This window comes from Myxocyprinus asiaticus, chromosome 30 (assembly GCF_019703515.2).
Source record: "Myxocyprinus asiaticus isolate MX2 ecotype Aquarium Trade chromosome 30, UBuf_Myxa_2, whole genome shotgun sequence".
Taxonomy (NCBI): Eukaryota; Metazoa; Chordata; class Actinopteri; order Cypriniformes; family Catostomidae; genus Myxocyprinus; species Myxocyprinus asiaticus.
Genome location: NC_059373.1, coordinates 38,378,792 through 38,393,236, shown reverse-complemented (window position 1 = coordinate 38,393,236; position 14,445 = coordinate 38,378,792). Strand labels below are relative to the sequence as shown.

Here is a 14,445-nt window from a genome sequence, read left to right as displayed (position 1 = left end):
AAGTCTTGTATGTAATGTTTTTCCATGACTCTAAGATGGTCAAAACAGTTTAACACGTTGTAATGGGCCGCTATGGAAGTCAAGAATACTTTCCGTTTTGTGGCGATAAATTATCGTGCGCTATTAGAGCGCGGTGGGCCTGGTCAAGTGCTCGGGGGTCACGCCCCGCAACAGCGTGCGGTCCGTATATCGGGCCTTTAAAAACGCTCCGAACGCGTTGAGAGAGCAGTTCGTGACGCGCTGTCAAAGCATAACATAACACTGGACTTAACTGAAGATTGATTTCCTTGGAAATATGACTTCTTCCAGTCCCGACCAGCGGCTGGATCATCTCCTGAGCGCCGTGGAGAGCGAATTTCAAAAGGGCAGCGAGAAAGGCGACGCGTCCGAGCGGGATATTAAACTTTCCCTGGAGGATGCGGAATTGTGGACCAAATTTAAAGAGCTCACCAATGAAATGATTGTCACCAAAACTGGAAGGTACGTTAAAGTGTGTCAACAAATGTCAGTGTTCATTTTACACTTCAAAACTATTCACTAAAAGAACACAAAATATTTTTGCGTGGTTTGGAGTGACATGAATAACTCAACAGAAATGAATTAGACGTAATCTAAGTTTAGAATCCATCAAACAGTCAGTGTAATCGTGCTAGGCTTTATCGCTATTCAGCAGCGTGGGTGATTTGAACAGAAAGCGTTCTTTTGGTCTGTCGCAACTAGTTTAGAAAGTGTTCATTATTCCAGATCAATCCATTGACTGGGAATATTGTTACATTTGTATGAATTTTTTTGGCAAATCTTTCTCTTTCGTTTTAGACGAATGTTCCCCGTGCTCAGAGCCAGTGTCACCGGTCTGGACCCGAACGCAATGTACTCGGTCCTGCTGGACTTTGTGGCCGCAGATAATAACCGGTGGAAATACGTGAACGGCGAATGGGTTCCGGGCGGGAAACCCGAACCTCAGAGCCCGAGCTGCGTCTACATTCACCCAGACTCACCCAACTTCGGCGCGCACTGGATGAAAGCGCCCGTCTCCTTCAGCAAAGTCAAACTCTCCAACAAACTCAATGGGGGAGGACAGGTAAAGACGCATTCCTGCTTTTCTCAGTTGCTCTCAATGGTGGACTTTAATCATGTGTAAATGCAGTCTTTTTGCTTGGAAAATTAGCCTACTCTAATGACTTTTTCCTTGGAATTAATTACTTGATTTCAATTTATTTGACTATTGTAGAATAATATGTAGAATAAGTTGACATCAACGTAAAAATGTATTTAGTGGATTTATTTATGACAATTGCATAACTTTCTTTTTTTCTCTCCAGATTATGCTGAACTCTTTGCACAAATATGAACCCAGGATTCACATCGTGAAAGTCGGAGGGATTCAGAAAATGATCAGCAGTCAGTCTTTTCCTGAGACCCAATTTATTGCAGTCACAGCTTATCAGAATGAAGAGGTGAGTGTTTGTCAGTTTGCATTACAAGCCGTTGTCTTCTCACTGCGCACATGAAACCTGTTTCTTTCCGTAGATTTGCTCTAATTCATTTTTACTCTCTCAGATCACAGCTCTGAAGATCAAGCACAACCCCTTTGCCAAAGCTTTCCTGGATGCCAAAGAGAGGTACAGAAAAACAATTACTTAACATAATTTGTCATGCTCTGAAAACTCATTCACTAAACCTTACATTATTGTGTTGTCATATCAACAGAAGTGACCACAAGGACATCCCAGACCACAGCACTGACAATCAGCAATCTGGATACTCACAACGTAAGTGAACCAACCAGCATTCATTTTCGGTGACTTTCTTGACTATTGCATATTTAACTGTTTTTCTCCTTCAACAGTTGGTGGCTGGTTTTTACCCAGTAATGGCCCTATGGGCCCCAGCAGCAGCCCTCCTCAGTTCAGTGGGGCCCCTGTGCACACCTCTGGGTCCTACTGCGAGCGATACTCCAGCCTAAGGAATCACAGAGCTGCTCCCTACCCAGGCCATTACCCACACCGCAGCACTACAACCAGTAAGAGCAATTACATCATTAGACCTTGCTTTATAACTAAAAACTCTGATATAGACAGCTTGCCGGTATATTACAGCACATAAAAAGCAGTCTAATTTAAATTTATGCTGGATAAAGAATGTAGTCTTATTGCTGGGGCTTTCCAATTTATCCCTATCCCTTTTTGTTTTCCCCTAGATAAATTGCTGGAATTGCTTTGGGTATTTAAAGTATGTCTTTATTTTCAGATAACTACATGGACAACTCTTCAGGAAGTCTTGCTTCACATGATAGCTGGTCAGCTTTGCAGATACCCAACTCTAGTGGGATAGGCACCCTGGCCCACACCACCAACACTACCTCCAACACCAGGTCCGTACTTTCTTGAAAAGATCCCTCTTTTTGAATAAGTGATTCTGATTAATTGACTAACCCTGCATTCCCTTTGTCTCCACAGCCAGTACCCAAGTTTGTGGTCTGTGGCCGGTACGACCCTCGCCCCTTCTGGTTCAGCATCAGGGTCCATCACAGGTGGCCTGACGTCTCAGTTCCTGCGTGGTTCCTCTGTGTCCTACTCTGGGCTGACCTCCTCTCTGCCCGTGTCCTCTCCCTCCTCCATGTACGATCCAAGCTTGAGCGAGGTTGGAATTGGAGATGCCCAGTTTGAGAGCTCCATCGCCAGACTTACAGCTTCCTGGGCTCCTGTTGCACAAAGCTACTGAGATCCAGATGAACAACATTCCAAATTTGTTCAATCCTTCCTATCTTCAAACTGAGAGTCTACTCTGTGCTGGCAAAGAGATTCAAGTGGCTGAAGAGACTTGATCTTAAGTGAAGATCCTACAATGGCCATTTTGACAGCTGTTTTCAGAGGAAATGGAAGAGATTGACTAAAAGACCATCAAAATATCGATGCAATGGAAAATGGCTAGATTTTCTCTGATATTCATATCTGTAGATGATCTTGTGGCCGTAGACAATCAAAACCTGGTGAGGGACAATCACTTAGTTATAGAGTTCCTACATTTGCTAATTCCATCATGCGAGTCTTTGAGATTTTGCCATCAGCCATAACAAATGAAGTACAGGGCCAATGATGGTGTTTATTCTTAACGTTATCTAAAAGATTAATAAGACCAAATCGTGCTGTTGACTGACTAAAATGTATATGTGTGTAAATAAATAAAAATTAATGTCCATTTTCATTGTCATAGTACAGTATATAACGGCAGAGTCTTATGTGCTTTCTATAAAAAGAGAGATGGACTTTGTACTCTACTGCTACAACTGAAACATGTTTAGTATATTATGGTAAACACAGTTTGAAATGAAAGGTGACTCTGTAGTTATGTATGCAATCTGTCCTGAAATCAATTGTACATAGGCTATCTATCTTAGTTGTATTTGTTGGCTCATTGTGAGTTTTATTTATGTCATTTTAATAATAAATTAAATTGCATTTTGTTCTGTCAAAACATTTGTCATTAGTCTTTACTGTACTTTTCATGTGCTTTTCCTAAGTCATCATGTTTACGTTTGCTTTGTTTAAATGATGTTATGTACAAATCTTAACATTGCAAGGAGCAAACAATAATGCACACTTGAAGTGGTTGTATGAATATCAATTCACCCTTTAAGGATGTGGACTAAAGCTACATTTATAAAATGAATTAAAATGTAATACTTCTAATTATAAATAAAATAAATATATTGTTTGTAATTTAAGCTTACAAAATAATATTAATAATAATAATAATAATAAATAGTCCAGTGAAATGATTAAGTAACTGTTGCCTTGCTTTCAGTTGTTATTTCCTTCCAATTCAATATTGGTGGCAGATTTTAAACACTTGCTTTTTCAGAAAATATATATTTTAGCATACATTCTTTCTAAATTATGTAACATAGATTAATCTTTTATTCCCACATCTTTACCACAGATATGTTAAACTTTCCAAAGCTGTATATGAAACTAGACAAAATGTGTTTTGCTATGACTTATTGTTTAGTAACATCAAAACTCAAAGTGCTTTTTAATACAGCTCTATTATTTCATGTTCACCATGATCAAATGTTCATTGCTCTGAAGTCCGATCAGAACAGGTAGTTAGAGCTAATTCAGCATCAAGATGATCTAAATCCTTACTTTCATAAAAGCATCCAGACTTTTGAGGAGTGTGCTGATGATATTACAGCAGCAGGTTTGTGTTAAGTAAAATGTGGGTTTAGTGAAGGCTGTAATATAGAGTTCAGAGCATGTGATGGGCTTCACAGTCTCTCACAGCGCATTGTTAGAATCTGCAGATCTGTGTGACACCAGGTCAACAATCCACGACACTCACAAAAAAGAAAGAACATAAAAATATTAAATTCAATTGAACATACAGACTAAGTAGCACCAGTGGGAAATTTAAAATCACAGACCTTCTTACAGATGTAATATATTATATGTCTGTTTGCATTTCTGTGACAGCTGAAAGGCTTTCACCCCCTAACGAGCCAATGAGCAAGAAGGAAATAGACAGAGGCAATCTGTAAAATATTCTAATAAATTTTGAGAACTAATTTGTAATTTGAAGTGGATAACTCTTTTGAGCTACTTACCAAAACTGCACAAACTACACATACTACAGTCAACAGGTGTGTATTTTCTCTCTCTCTCTCTCTCTCTCTTTAGTGTATTTAGTTGTGCCTTGTCAAATAACATGCACACTTAATTTCATTAAAATACTTAGTAAGTGTAGGATATTTTTGGGAGAGTTCACTCAAAAATAAAAATTCCCTCCCCTCATCATTTACTCATCCTCATGCCTTTCCAGATGAGCTATCCAACCCCTTTCTTTCTTCTGCTGAACACAATCAAGGATTTTTAGAAGATATTTCAGCTCTGTTGGAACATACAATGCAAGTGAATGGTGACCAAAACTTTGAAGCTCAAAAAAGCACATAAAAGCAGCATAAAAGCAATCCAGACCCCAGTGGTTAAATATATATCTTTAGAAGCGATGTGATAGATGTGGGTGAAAAACAGATCAATATTTAAGTCCTTTTTTACTATAAATTCTCCTCCCTCCCAGTTGGTGGCGATATGCAAAAAGAATGTGAATTGCCAGAAACAAAAGCAGAAGAGTGTTTCTCACCCACACCTATCATATCGCTTCTGAAGATATGGATTAAACCACCGGAGTCTTATGGATTACTTTTATGCTGCCTTTATGTGATGTTTGAAGCTACAACATTTTGGTCACCATTCACTTGCATTGAAGCTGCTGAGATCTTCATTTGTATTCTGCAGATGAAATTAAGTCATACACATCTGGGATGGCATGAGGGTAAGTAGATGATGAGAGAATTTTCAGTTTTGGGCGAACTATTCCTTTAAGATACCACCCTGCAGTACATCAGCATGTTTTTATGATGCTCCTCTCCCTGCACTGTGCCTTTAACTGAACATGTCTTAAAACTTCAGTGCATGAGCTGTGGTGTGACAGATAGCTGATGATGTCGGTGGTCTTTGACAGCACTGGACAATAACGGTCTGGGCCGGTGGGTGAGCACTCAACACTAGGATGCAAATGAACCCTGGAGGGTCACAGGGCCACGGGCAAACAATAATGAAACAGCAATGTGACCGCCAGCTGGTAGGGCTCTTTGATTGTGTGTGTGTTCAGATTCCCAGAGTAAAGAGAATTACCTATGAAAGTTAGCGTTTCTAAATACCTCTGTCTTCTTCTGAAAAGCCCTTTGTGAAAAGCACATCAGTGAATGTACTTTGCTGCACAAGCATTTGTACAAAATATAAAGGGTTTTTAAAAGATACGGAGATAACCTTAATCTGTTAACAACTACAGTATCACTGATAAATACCAAGTCATTGTAAACATGATGTAATGCATGACATTGGCTAAACAGAGCTGGCTCATTCTCAGAAAATAGAGACATTTATTTTCCTGTGATGTATTTAAAATGAATTATCCAAGATTTCATCTCATTGTTATTCATAGCTCTTTGTACATAATATGCATCATTTACAGATACATTTCTGTACATTAGGATAGACACTGAAACATACATATGGACGTATTGACAGCTAATCTCAAATGTTAAAATGCATAAAATACTGCTTAAAGTGATATAGTCCTTTGAAACTAGTTGAATATGGTACCAAAAATCACACAGAACTGAATGAAACCGTTCTAATGTCAAATTAGTTAAATATGTCGACAATGTTAAATAAATGCGATTGCACTGAACATTTAATCAATCTCATTGATTATAAATACAATAAATTCAACCGATTAGTTCCAAGAACTCCATACAATTTGTAAACATTTGTATGCCTCTAAAGTTGTTCATACGTAGTTTGTTTTAGATGCTGTGAATATGTCACTATTAAATGTTTCAGTGTCAATAAGCAAATGTACATGTGCTAGAACAAAACTTTATGATGGAATAGCCTACAAATACACATGAGATTACATTTAACTATTAAAATAAATAAATACAGTTGTGCTCAAAAGTTTGCACACCCTTGGAGAATTGGTAATATATGTACCATTTCTAAAGAAAATATGAGTGAGCAGGCAAAACACATTTCTTTTATTTCTTATGGGATTCATATTCAACGGTAGGTTATAACAGAATGGCACAATCATTAAACAAAACATGGAAACAAAGAATAAAAGGAAATAACCCCTGTTCAAAAGTCTGCATACCCTTAGTTCTTAATACTGTGTATTGCCCCCTTTAGCATCAATGACAGCGTGCAGTCTTTTGTAATAGTTGTCTATGAGACCCCAAATTCTTGCAGGTGGTATAGCTGCCCATTCGTCTTGGCAAAATGCCTCCAGGTCATGCAAAGTCTTTAGTCCTCTTGCATGAACCGCACGTTTGAGATCTCCCCAGAGTGGCTCGATGATATTAAGGTCAGGAGACTGTGATGACCACTCCAGAACCGTCACCTTTTTCTGCTGTAACCACTGAAGGGTCAACCTGGCCTTGTGCTTGGGTCATTGTCGTGCTGGAAAGTCCAAGAGCATCCCATGCGCAGCTTTCATCCACAAAAGAGTTGTAAGCCATGAACCAAACCAACCAGCTCTGTGGTAAATCACAACATCATAAAATTTGTTTTGAGGCAAAAATTATTTGAAAATCGGAAAAAAAGACAAAGGTACAAGTCTGTGTACTTACCGTCTTTCATGAGGGTAAAAACTACAATCCCATGAATGCAAATTGTCTGCCAGTATTTTCTGATAACATGCTGCATTCTTCTTGCCATCAATTTTCACAAGATTCCCCATACCTTTAGAGCTCACCCCCCCCCCCAAAAACATCAGTGAGCCACCACCATGCTTCACAGTGGGGATGGTATTCTTTTCACTATAGGCCTTGTTGACCCCTTTCCAAACATAGCGCTTATGGTTGTGAACATAAAGCTCTATTTTGGTCTCGTCACTCCAAATTACAGTGTGCCAGAAGCTGTGAGGCGTGTCAAGGTGTTGTCGGGCATATTGTAACCGGGCTTTTTTGTGGCATTGGCGCAGTAAAGGCTTCTTTCTGGCAACTCGACCATGCAGCTCATTTTTGTTCAAGTATCGTCGTATTGTGCTCCTTGAAACAACCACACCATCTTTTTCCAGAGCAGCCTGTATTTCTCCTGAGGTTACCTGTGGGTTTTTCTTTGTATCCCAGACAATGTTTCTGGCAGTTGTGGCTGAAATCTTTCTTGGTCTACCTGACCTTGGCTTGGTATCAAGAGATCCCTGAATTGTCCATTTCTTAATAAGTGATTGAACAGTACTGACTGGCATTTTCAAGGCTTTGGATATCTTTTTATATCCTTTTCCATCTTTATAATGTTCCATTACCTTGTTACGCAGGTCTTTTGACAGTTCTTTTCTGCTCCCCATGGCTCAGTATCTAGCCTGCACAGTGCATCCACGTGAGAGCTAACAAACTCATTGACTATTTATACACAGGCACTAATTGCAATTTAAAAAGCCACAGGTGTGGGAAATTAACCTTTAATTGCCATTTAAACCTGTGTGTGTCACCTTGTGTGTCTGTAACAAGGCCAAACATTCAAGGGTATGTAAACTTTTGATCAGGGCCATTTGGGTGATTTCTGTTATCATTATGATTTAAAAAGGAGCCAAACAACTATGTGATAATAAATGGCTTCATATGATCACTATCCTTAAATAAAAGACATAGTCATATTTTCAAAATCAATGCCAAAATTTCAAAATTTCTGCCAGGGTATGCAAACTTTTGAGCACAATGTTTGATTTCCATTGAAAAATGTTTTCCACGAACCCATTTATCACCATTACATTATAATGGGTTATATAGAATAACAAATAGAACTCTACCTAAATTTTGCTTTGAGTAAGATTAAAATATGCTTTCACTGTATCCTCCACTGAATTACATCCTTTACAACTAAAACCAAACTTGCTTTTGGTGCCCATCTGCAGGAATTTCACCCAGAATCTTGAGTTCACACATGTCCTTATGTTAAAAAAATATTTTATACTTTACCGGTTGGAATTTTGGTAAGCACGGACTGAGATTAACTCAAGAAATTCACTGTGAGATCAGTCTGAAATATTGTTAGTAACAATAAATAACTATTTCCAAGACTGTAATCACATATTTATGATTGGGAGTAATGGTTAAAGAATTGACCATTAAAAACCCTTATTACATGGCTCACTGGAATACTTAATTCTGGATTGATCAATGGCACCATCTAGAAGTGTGATATATCTGAGTAACAACCACACATCTACAAATCAGACCACTCATCTGGGTATTTGCGAGCCATCTTTCCTACTCCTCGAATTACTGTGCGATCTCTACAAGTAAACTAATAAAATAATTACACTTAAATCAATATTTTATGTCCATTTATTTGTTTATTTGGCAATTAGTCTTGTAATAAGATGCATAATGAGTTGTTAGACAGTCATTAATTACTAAATAAACACCAACAGAACTCCGACTCAAACCGGAGGTTGATTTCAGCTGTTCAGCAATTTATTTATTTTCACAAAATTGCATAATTTCAACACAAATCAATATTTTATATCCATGTATTTATTTATTTGGTTAGTTGCCATGTAATAAGAGGGATAATGTACAATTAGCCAGTTGTTATTGCTAATTAAACCCCTTCAGGGTGATACAAGACCCCTCCACTTTGCGTCAGGATCCTGATCACCCTGTCCGGGTTTATTGAGTGATAACAACTGGCTGACATTACATCCTCCCTTAAAGGTGCAGTATGTAAGATTCAGAAACCCTTGTTATTAATGACACCTGTGGCCGTTAAGTGAACTGCAGCCAGCTACCTGTTGCTCGTGCTCGTGCACACACTCCATAGGGATGCGAGCATCGACCAAAACAATGACGTAACGTACAAAGAGACTGAGCGTGATTCACCGGCATCATGCTGACAAATGAGGTAGCAAAACTAAAAGTACACTTTTATGATTGTTTTACTACAAACTTTGAGACTGCATATTATATTTGACTCTCCAGTGCTGGAACAGGGCTAAAACAAAGTGTGGATATAGGTCTGACTATGTGAGACTGTAGTTTGAAGAAATCACTTTTCTCTGCATGATACATTGACTGCATTTATACGATAGCTTATGTCAGCTTTATCAATAGCTGTTAGCTATTTGCTGTTAGCTAATTTGGTGGATGATGACAGTAGCTGTTTATAAAATAGACTGTACATTATAAATATGTTGACACAATTCAGTATTGATGTGATTCCATCACAACTGTCATTTTGATATATTGATGCGCTATTGTTTTATAATAATAGATTGTATATATTTTCTGTATAACCAAGTTACGTTACACTAATGAATGGAGCTTTTTGCATTATCTTGAACATTGTCTAGCATTCATTTCATGTGTTATTGTAGTTTAGCTAAAATTACACAGATCAATCGTTTTGGCACTATATATCACATGCTTTGCAGTTATGTAAGCTTACCTGTCCAATAAGAAGAACGCCAATTCAGGGTCGGTTTTGATCCCCAAAACCGAACGAAGTTCCCTCCAGGAATCAAATGCCCTGCCGATGTTCACTCTAGTTTTCGCTCGACCACAATCACGTTCCCACTTAGCCAGATGGGATTCAGTAGATAAATGTTTTATTTTTTTTTTGGTTTGTGTAGGTGTTGTGCTGGGAGCCGGACGTTTGCTGGATTCCATCTCTAAGATAACGTTACCTAGTGTTGCAGTTTGTTGCCGCTGTTGAATAGCGGAAGAGACACACTGAGGCAAGGTTCCCGGGAGCGCGCATAAACGTAACATCCTTTGGATTTTCCCGGCAAAAGCGACCCGCTCCCTTCACATGAAAATCAGTCTACAGGCTTGAATAGGCAACCTAGGAAGTCCGGGAAGGGCACATTTTTTAAGTTGCGTTACAAGCCGTTCACACATTGGTAAAAAAAAAAAAGGCGAATATTACATGTAAATTGTTACATATTGCACCTTTATGTATCTGTTGACCACTAATCTGACTTTTTGGAAGGTGCATCTCCCAGTGGCATCCCCCAATGTCCATGGCGGTAACAGCCCTTATGTGAGAAAATATGATTTCTTGAAAGATCAGCAGTAACCGTTTAAAACGAAAAATAAATGAATAAAATCAGACACAAATGGCACTGTTTCCTGAGAATGGGGCTAGACAAGTGTTTGGGTCAATGACTGAGCTCTTTGTCTATGCAGAGGGTCTGTACACACAGCCAGAGAGGGTCGGTCCTCATAACATCCTAAACACACACACACACATGGCAGCCCACCTCTGTTGATCTCCGTTAAGGAATAGCATTACTGTTTTCCCTTGTTTCCTGGCCAGTGTGTCTTCTAAATACGCTCTACGAAGTGTGCTCGGCACACAGGTGAGGAAAGGAAGGCCTAGAAGACCCCTCGCTGGGAGGACAAATGAGATAATTGTGTTCTGAAGTGTGCTATTTGTTATTTACCATTGGTGCCCACGATACCCATATGGACCTCAGCAGTGTTGAGTTTGTTTGTTAACACTGCTAACATTGCATGTTACTGAGAAGGTGGGAATTGAGAATTATGTGTTTATCATACATTAGGGAGTAGTTATTCTCTGAGACTGTTGATGTGCTCAGTATGTATACTGTATGTGGCTCATTCTATTGAGCTTTCTTGACCTCATGACATGTTGCAAAACCAGATTTGCTTGGATCAGATATCTAATAATACATCAGTAGAAGGATATGTTTTTGGCTCAGAAAAGCTAAAGCTAACAGGGTTAAACACCAAAATTGCTCTAAATTGCTTTAAAAATACATTAACTATTGTGTAGTTTTATATATATATATACTGTATATAAACCAGGAAGTCGAAAATATTTTTCAGCCTGATTTCATGAACATTAGGTTGCCGTGGCAACCTTTTTGCTAAACGAAATTACATGCCTTAAACAAAGCAGTGCCCTCCCTCTTATTCAGCGTCTGGGTTCCGGAAGTATTTTTCCAATTCTTTTTTCCATAGGTTTTTCAGAAAATCCTCCACAAAAGAGTTGTAAGCCATGAACCAAACCAACCAGCTCTGTGGTAAATCCACAAGAAAACATCACAAAAAACTTTGAGGCAAAAATTATTTGAAAATCGGAAGACAAAGGATACAAGTCTGTGTACTTACCGTCTTTCATGAGGGTAAAAACTACAATCCCATGAAGCATTGCGAATTATGTAATTGAAAAAAAAAAACATGGTAATATAAAACTGTTAATTTTAGGTTGTTGTTTATTACAAAATATTCAGATATGTACAAATAGATGAGTAGTTCAAGGGTGAAGGGAGACCGGCTCGATTACGTCACTCACAGTGCGTCATGAGTGGGCGGTCGTCCTGTGGCAAATTTTGCAGTCTTTGTTGGTCACGGTTCTCTGATTGGTGAACCATTCACCGCTCTTCCATGGATAATGTAGCTGATAGCAGAATTCCGCTATCAGTCATGCTATTTAAACAATGAAGTTGAAATAATGCAGACGAATAGCTTCAGCAGAAGCATATACCATCAATGAACAACCTTGGAGATCAAGGTAGGTCTGTCTTAAAATGTTAATAAGAAGTCATTGTTAAAAATCAATTAGTCTGTGGGAAAAACTGAATGGGATTTTTACTTCCGGAACCAGACTGTTGTGCTCTATTACACATTTCACTGTGAAATGTCCAGCGGGGGGCGCCAAAAGTGAGTGAAATGGTGTCGTAATCAGATGAGGTTTTTAAGCTAAATGTTAGATGGAGGTTTTAATGTGTGAAACGGACCTCCCTAGCCTAAAACTTTAACCTAAACCTAACTGATAGAGTTCAAAAATGAAATGATAAACACATTTTCTGAAGTAATTGTCATATTGTGTCGTTTCTATGACGCTCTCGTCTCACATGTCGGCTTGCATGCTCGACTGGTTTTGAGCCTCGGACTTCTGAGTTCAAATCCCAACACTCTATCTGCTACCACAGAAGCTAATCATTCTGGAATAAGTGTGTAAATGTAGGTGGGTCTGTAATACAAGCATTAAAATATATCATTACAATAAAAGTGTTTCGATATCATAAAATATCAGTGTGTGAGTGACAGTGTGAAAAATAAGAATTTATAATGTCATAATCAGCCGTTGTAGTCATGATTTGTGTGAAAGTGAATAAAACGCACAGTTGTTGTTGAGTTCATTTCACCAGGAAACTGCAGTGAAATGTAGAATGAGGCACGCAAATGTAGTTACAGTTACGTTCATTCTTTGAGACTAGGTGGATACTTTCTGTGGTAATCAACATTATGCTACAAATGCTGTCGATTGAGTATTGAACCTGGAATTTCTTTCATTTTGAACAGAATAATGTTTTCATTTCAAACCTTGCAAACTTCTTTTTGTGAAATGGTTTGCTTATCATTCGTCTTTCTTTATAGAAATGCACTTGTTTTGATATTTTGTTATAATGCAAAGCCTTTCATGCATTTTAAAGAGTGGCTTAAGCGTCCAAATACTTTTTGGGGCCACTATGTCTAAACGTACATAATTCTTTTTTGAAGAAACTTCAGCACATCTACTAATATGAGATCGGCTATATGACAATATATGTATGTGCATCCCAGAACTAATGGCCAAAGTAATAAATCCATATGGAAGGGGAAGATGCCTTGTTTTCCATCAACAATACCAATATATCTTCCATTTCTCGGTATCAGTCCACTCAGTACAAAGTGCATGACTGAGTAAACACTGCAGTTATAATGGTGAGTCTGAGGCCTTAGGAGTTATGGGACCCCGCTGCCAAAAACAAGTATTCCAGTCTGGAGCGGCCCATCGTGGTTCTGTGTTTGCCCATCATCTCTCTTGCCTTTCACCCCCACACAAACCCACTTCACCCTCTGATGTCTGTGTACCTTCGTTAATGAAGAAATTCTCGTACCTGGGTGAGACATAGCTGTCAGCTGAGCAAGCTCGAGGTCTCTGTCCCAACTGTTCACCCCGGGCCAGCTCAACCAGAAAGCAGCCAGAGCTACACCCACTACAGCCAACAACAGCTGCTGGGGTAATGCAGAAATAGCTGGATAATTCTGAAATACAAGATTACAACTAAATCATGCACTAAATGGGTATTTAAAATGATCTGGTTTAGATCTCACAACTGTGTCTAGAAAAACACCAGTGAAAATAACCAGCGGAAGTTTTAGGCCTGTTGTAGGCTACCCAAAGTGACAAACTTAGTAGTTAACTAAATCATTGTTTGCAGTCCTAATTCTGTACCAAATTTCAAAATGTTGTGGTTTTTCTAAACGTCCTCTCAAATGTTTGTCTTGCTATTTTGGCGACTGCGTTGTGAAACTGCCTACAAGCAGCAAAGTTACAATGAAGCTTTAGGAAACATATGTGCCATTTCACATACAACAAACACTTGCTAGTTCGCATGAGCTAATGCCACTGACAGGCACGAGTGCAGATGCTAGCTGACAGTCTCAGTGTCATGATGAGTAAAGCTATAGACACTTGCATAATGTCCAAGAGAGTTGTTAACAAACTGCACACTCGGCTCTAAACCATTAGCAGTGATACACAATATACAACCAAGCCTGGGGGAGTAACAAGTGCTACAAATGTGATAGAGAGGATGTCGGTGGAAAAGTCTGAAGAGACTTCATTATTTTACTGGAATCTGCATTTGAAATACATTTGCAAAACAAATCCAGGCCTAATTATTGTAAATCAGTGATACTGTAAATCAGTATTGAAAGATCAAACCAATAAAATATTACAGTGGATTTTAAATATCATGTTTTATTATGTTTCTTTGCTGGTTATGCTCCTTTACACAGATAATCTTCTCCCCTTGATATCTTAAAATAGTCTTGATAATTACCGATGTGTAATAATCTTTCATATC

At 38.6% G+C, this 14,445-nt stretch overlaps 1 protein-coding gene across 1 annotated transcript; it reads left to right on the top strand.

The window, feature by feature from the left end:
- Positions 1-295: 295 nt before the first annotated feature.
- LOC127420733 (T-box transcription factor T-A-like) lies at positions 296-2,724 on the top strand. Its single transcript, XM_051663244.1, has 8 exons — positions 296-480; positions 817-1,081; positions 1,323-1,457; positions 1,561-1,622; positions 1,711-1,772; positions 1,850-2,023; positions 2,251-2,374; positions 2,460-2,724. Exons 1-8 carry the CDS (start codon positions 296-298, stop codon positions 2,722-2,724), a joined length of 1,272 nt encoding a protein of 423 aa, XP_051519204.1.
- The last annotated feature ends 11,721 nt before the right edge of the window (positions 2,725-14,445 follow it).

Coding starts and splice junctions, on each gene's coding strand:
- LOC127420733 (XM_051663244.1), top strand. CDS start 296: ATGACTTCTTCCAGTCCCGACCAGCGGCTGGATCATCTCCTGAGCGCC. Junction 481..816: donor ATTGTCACCAAAACTGGAAG/GTACGTTAAAGT, acceptor CTTTCGTTTTAG/ACGAATGTTCCCCGTGCTCA. Junction 1,458..1,560: donor CAGCTTATCAGAATGAAGAG/GTGAGTGTTTGT, acceptor TTACTCTCTCAG/ATCACAGCTCTGAAGATCAA.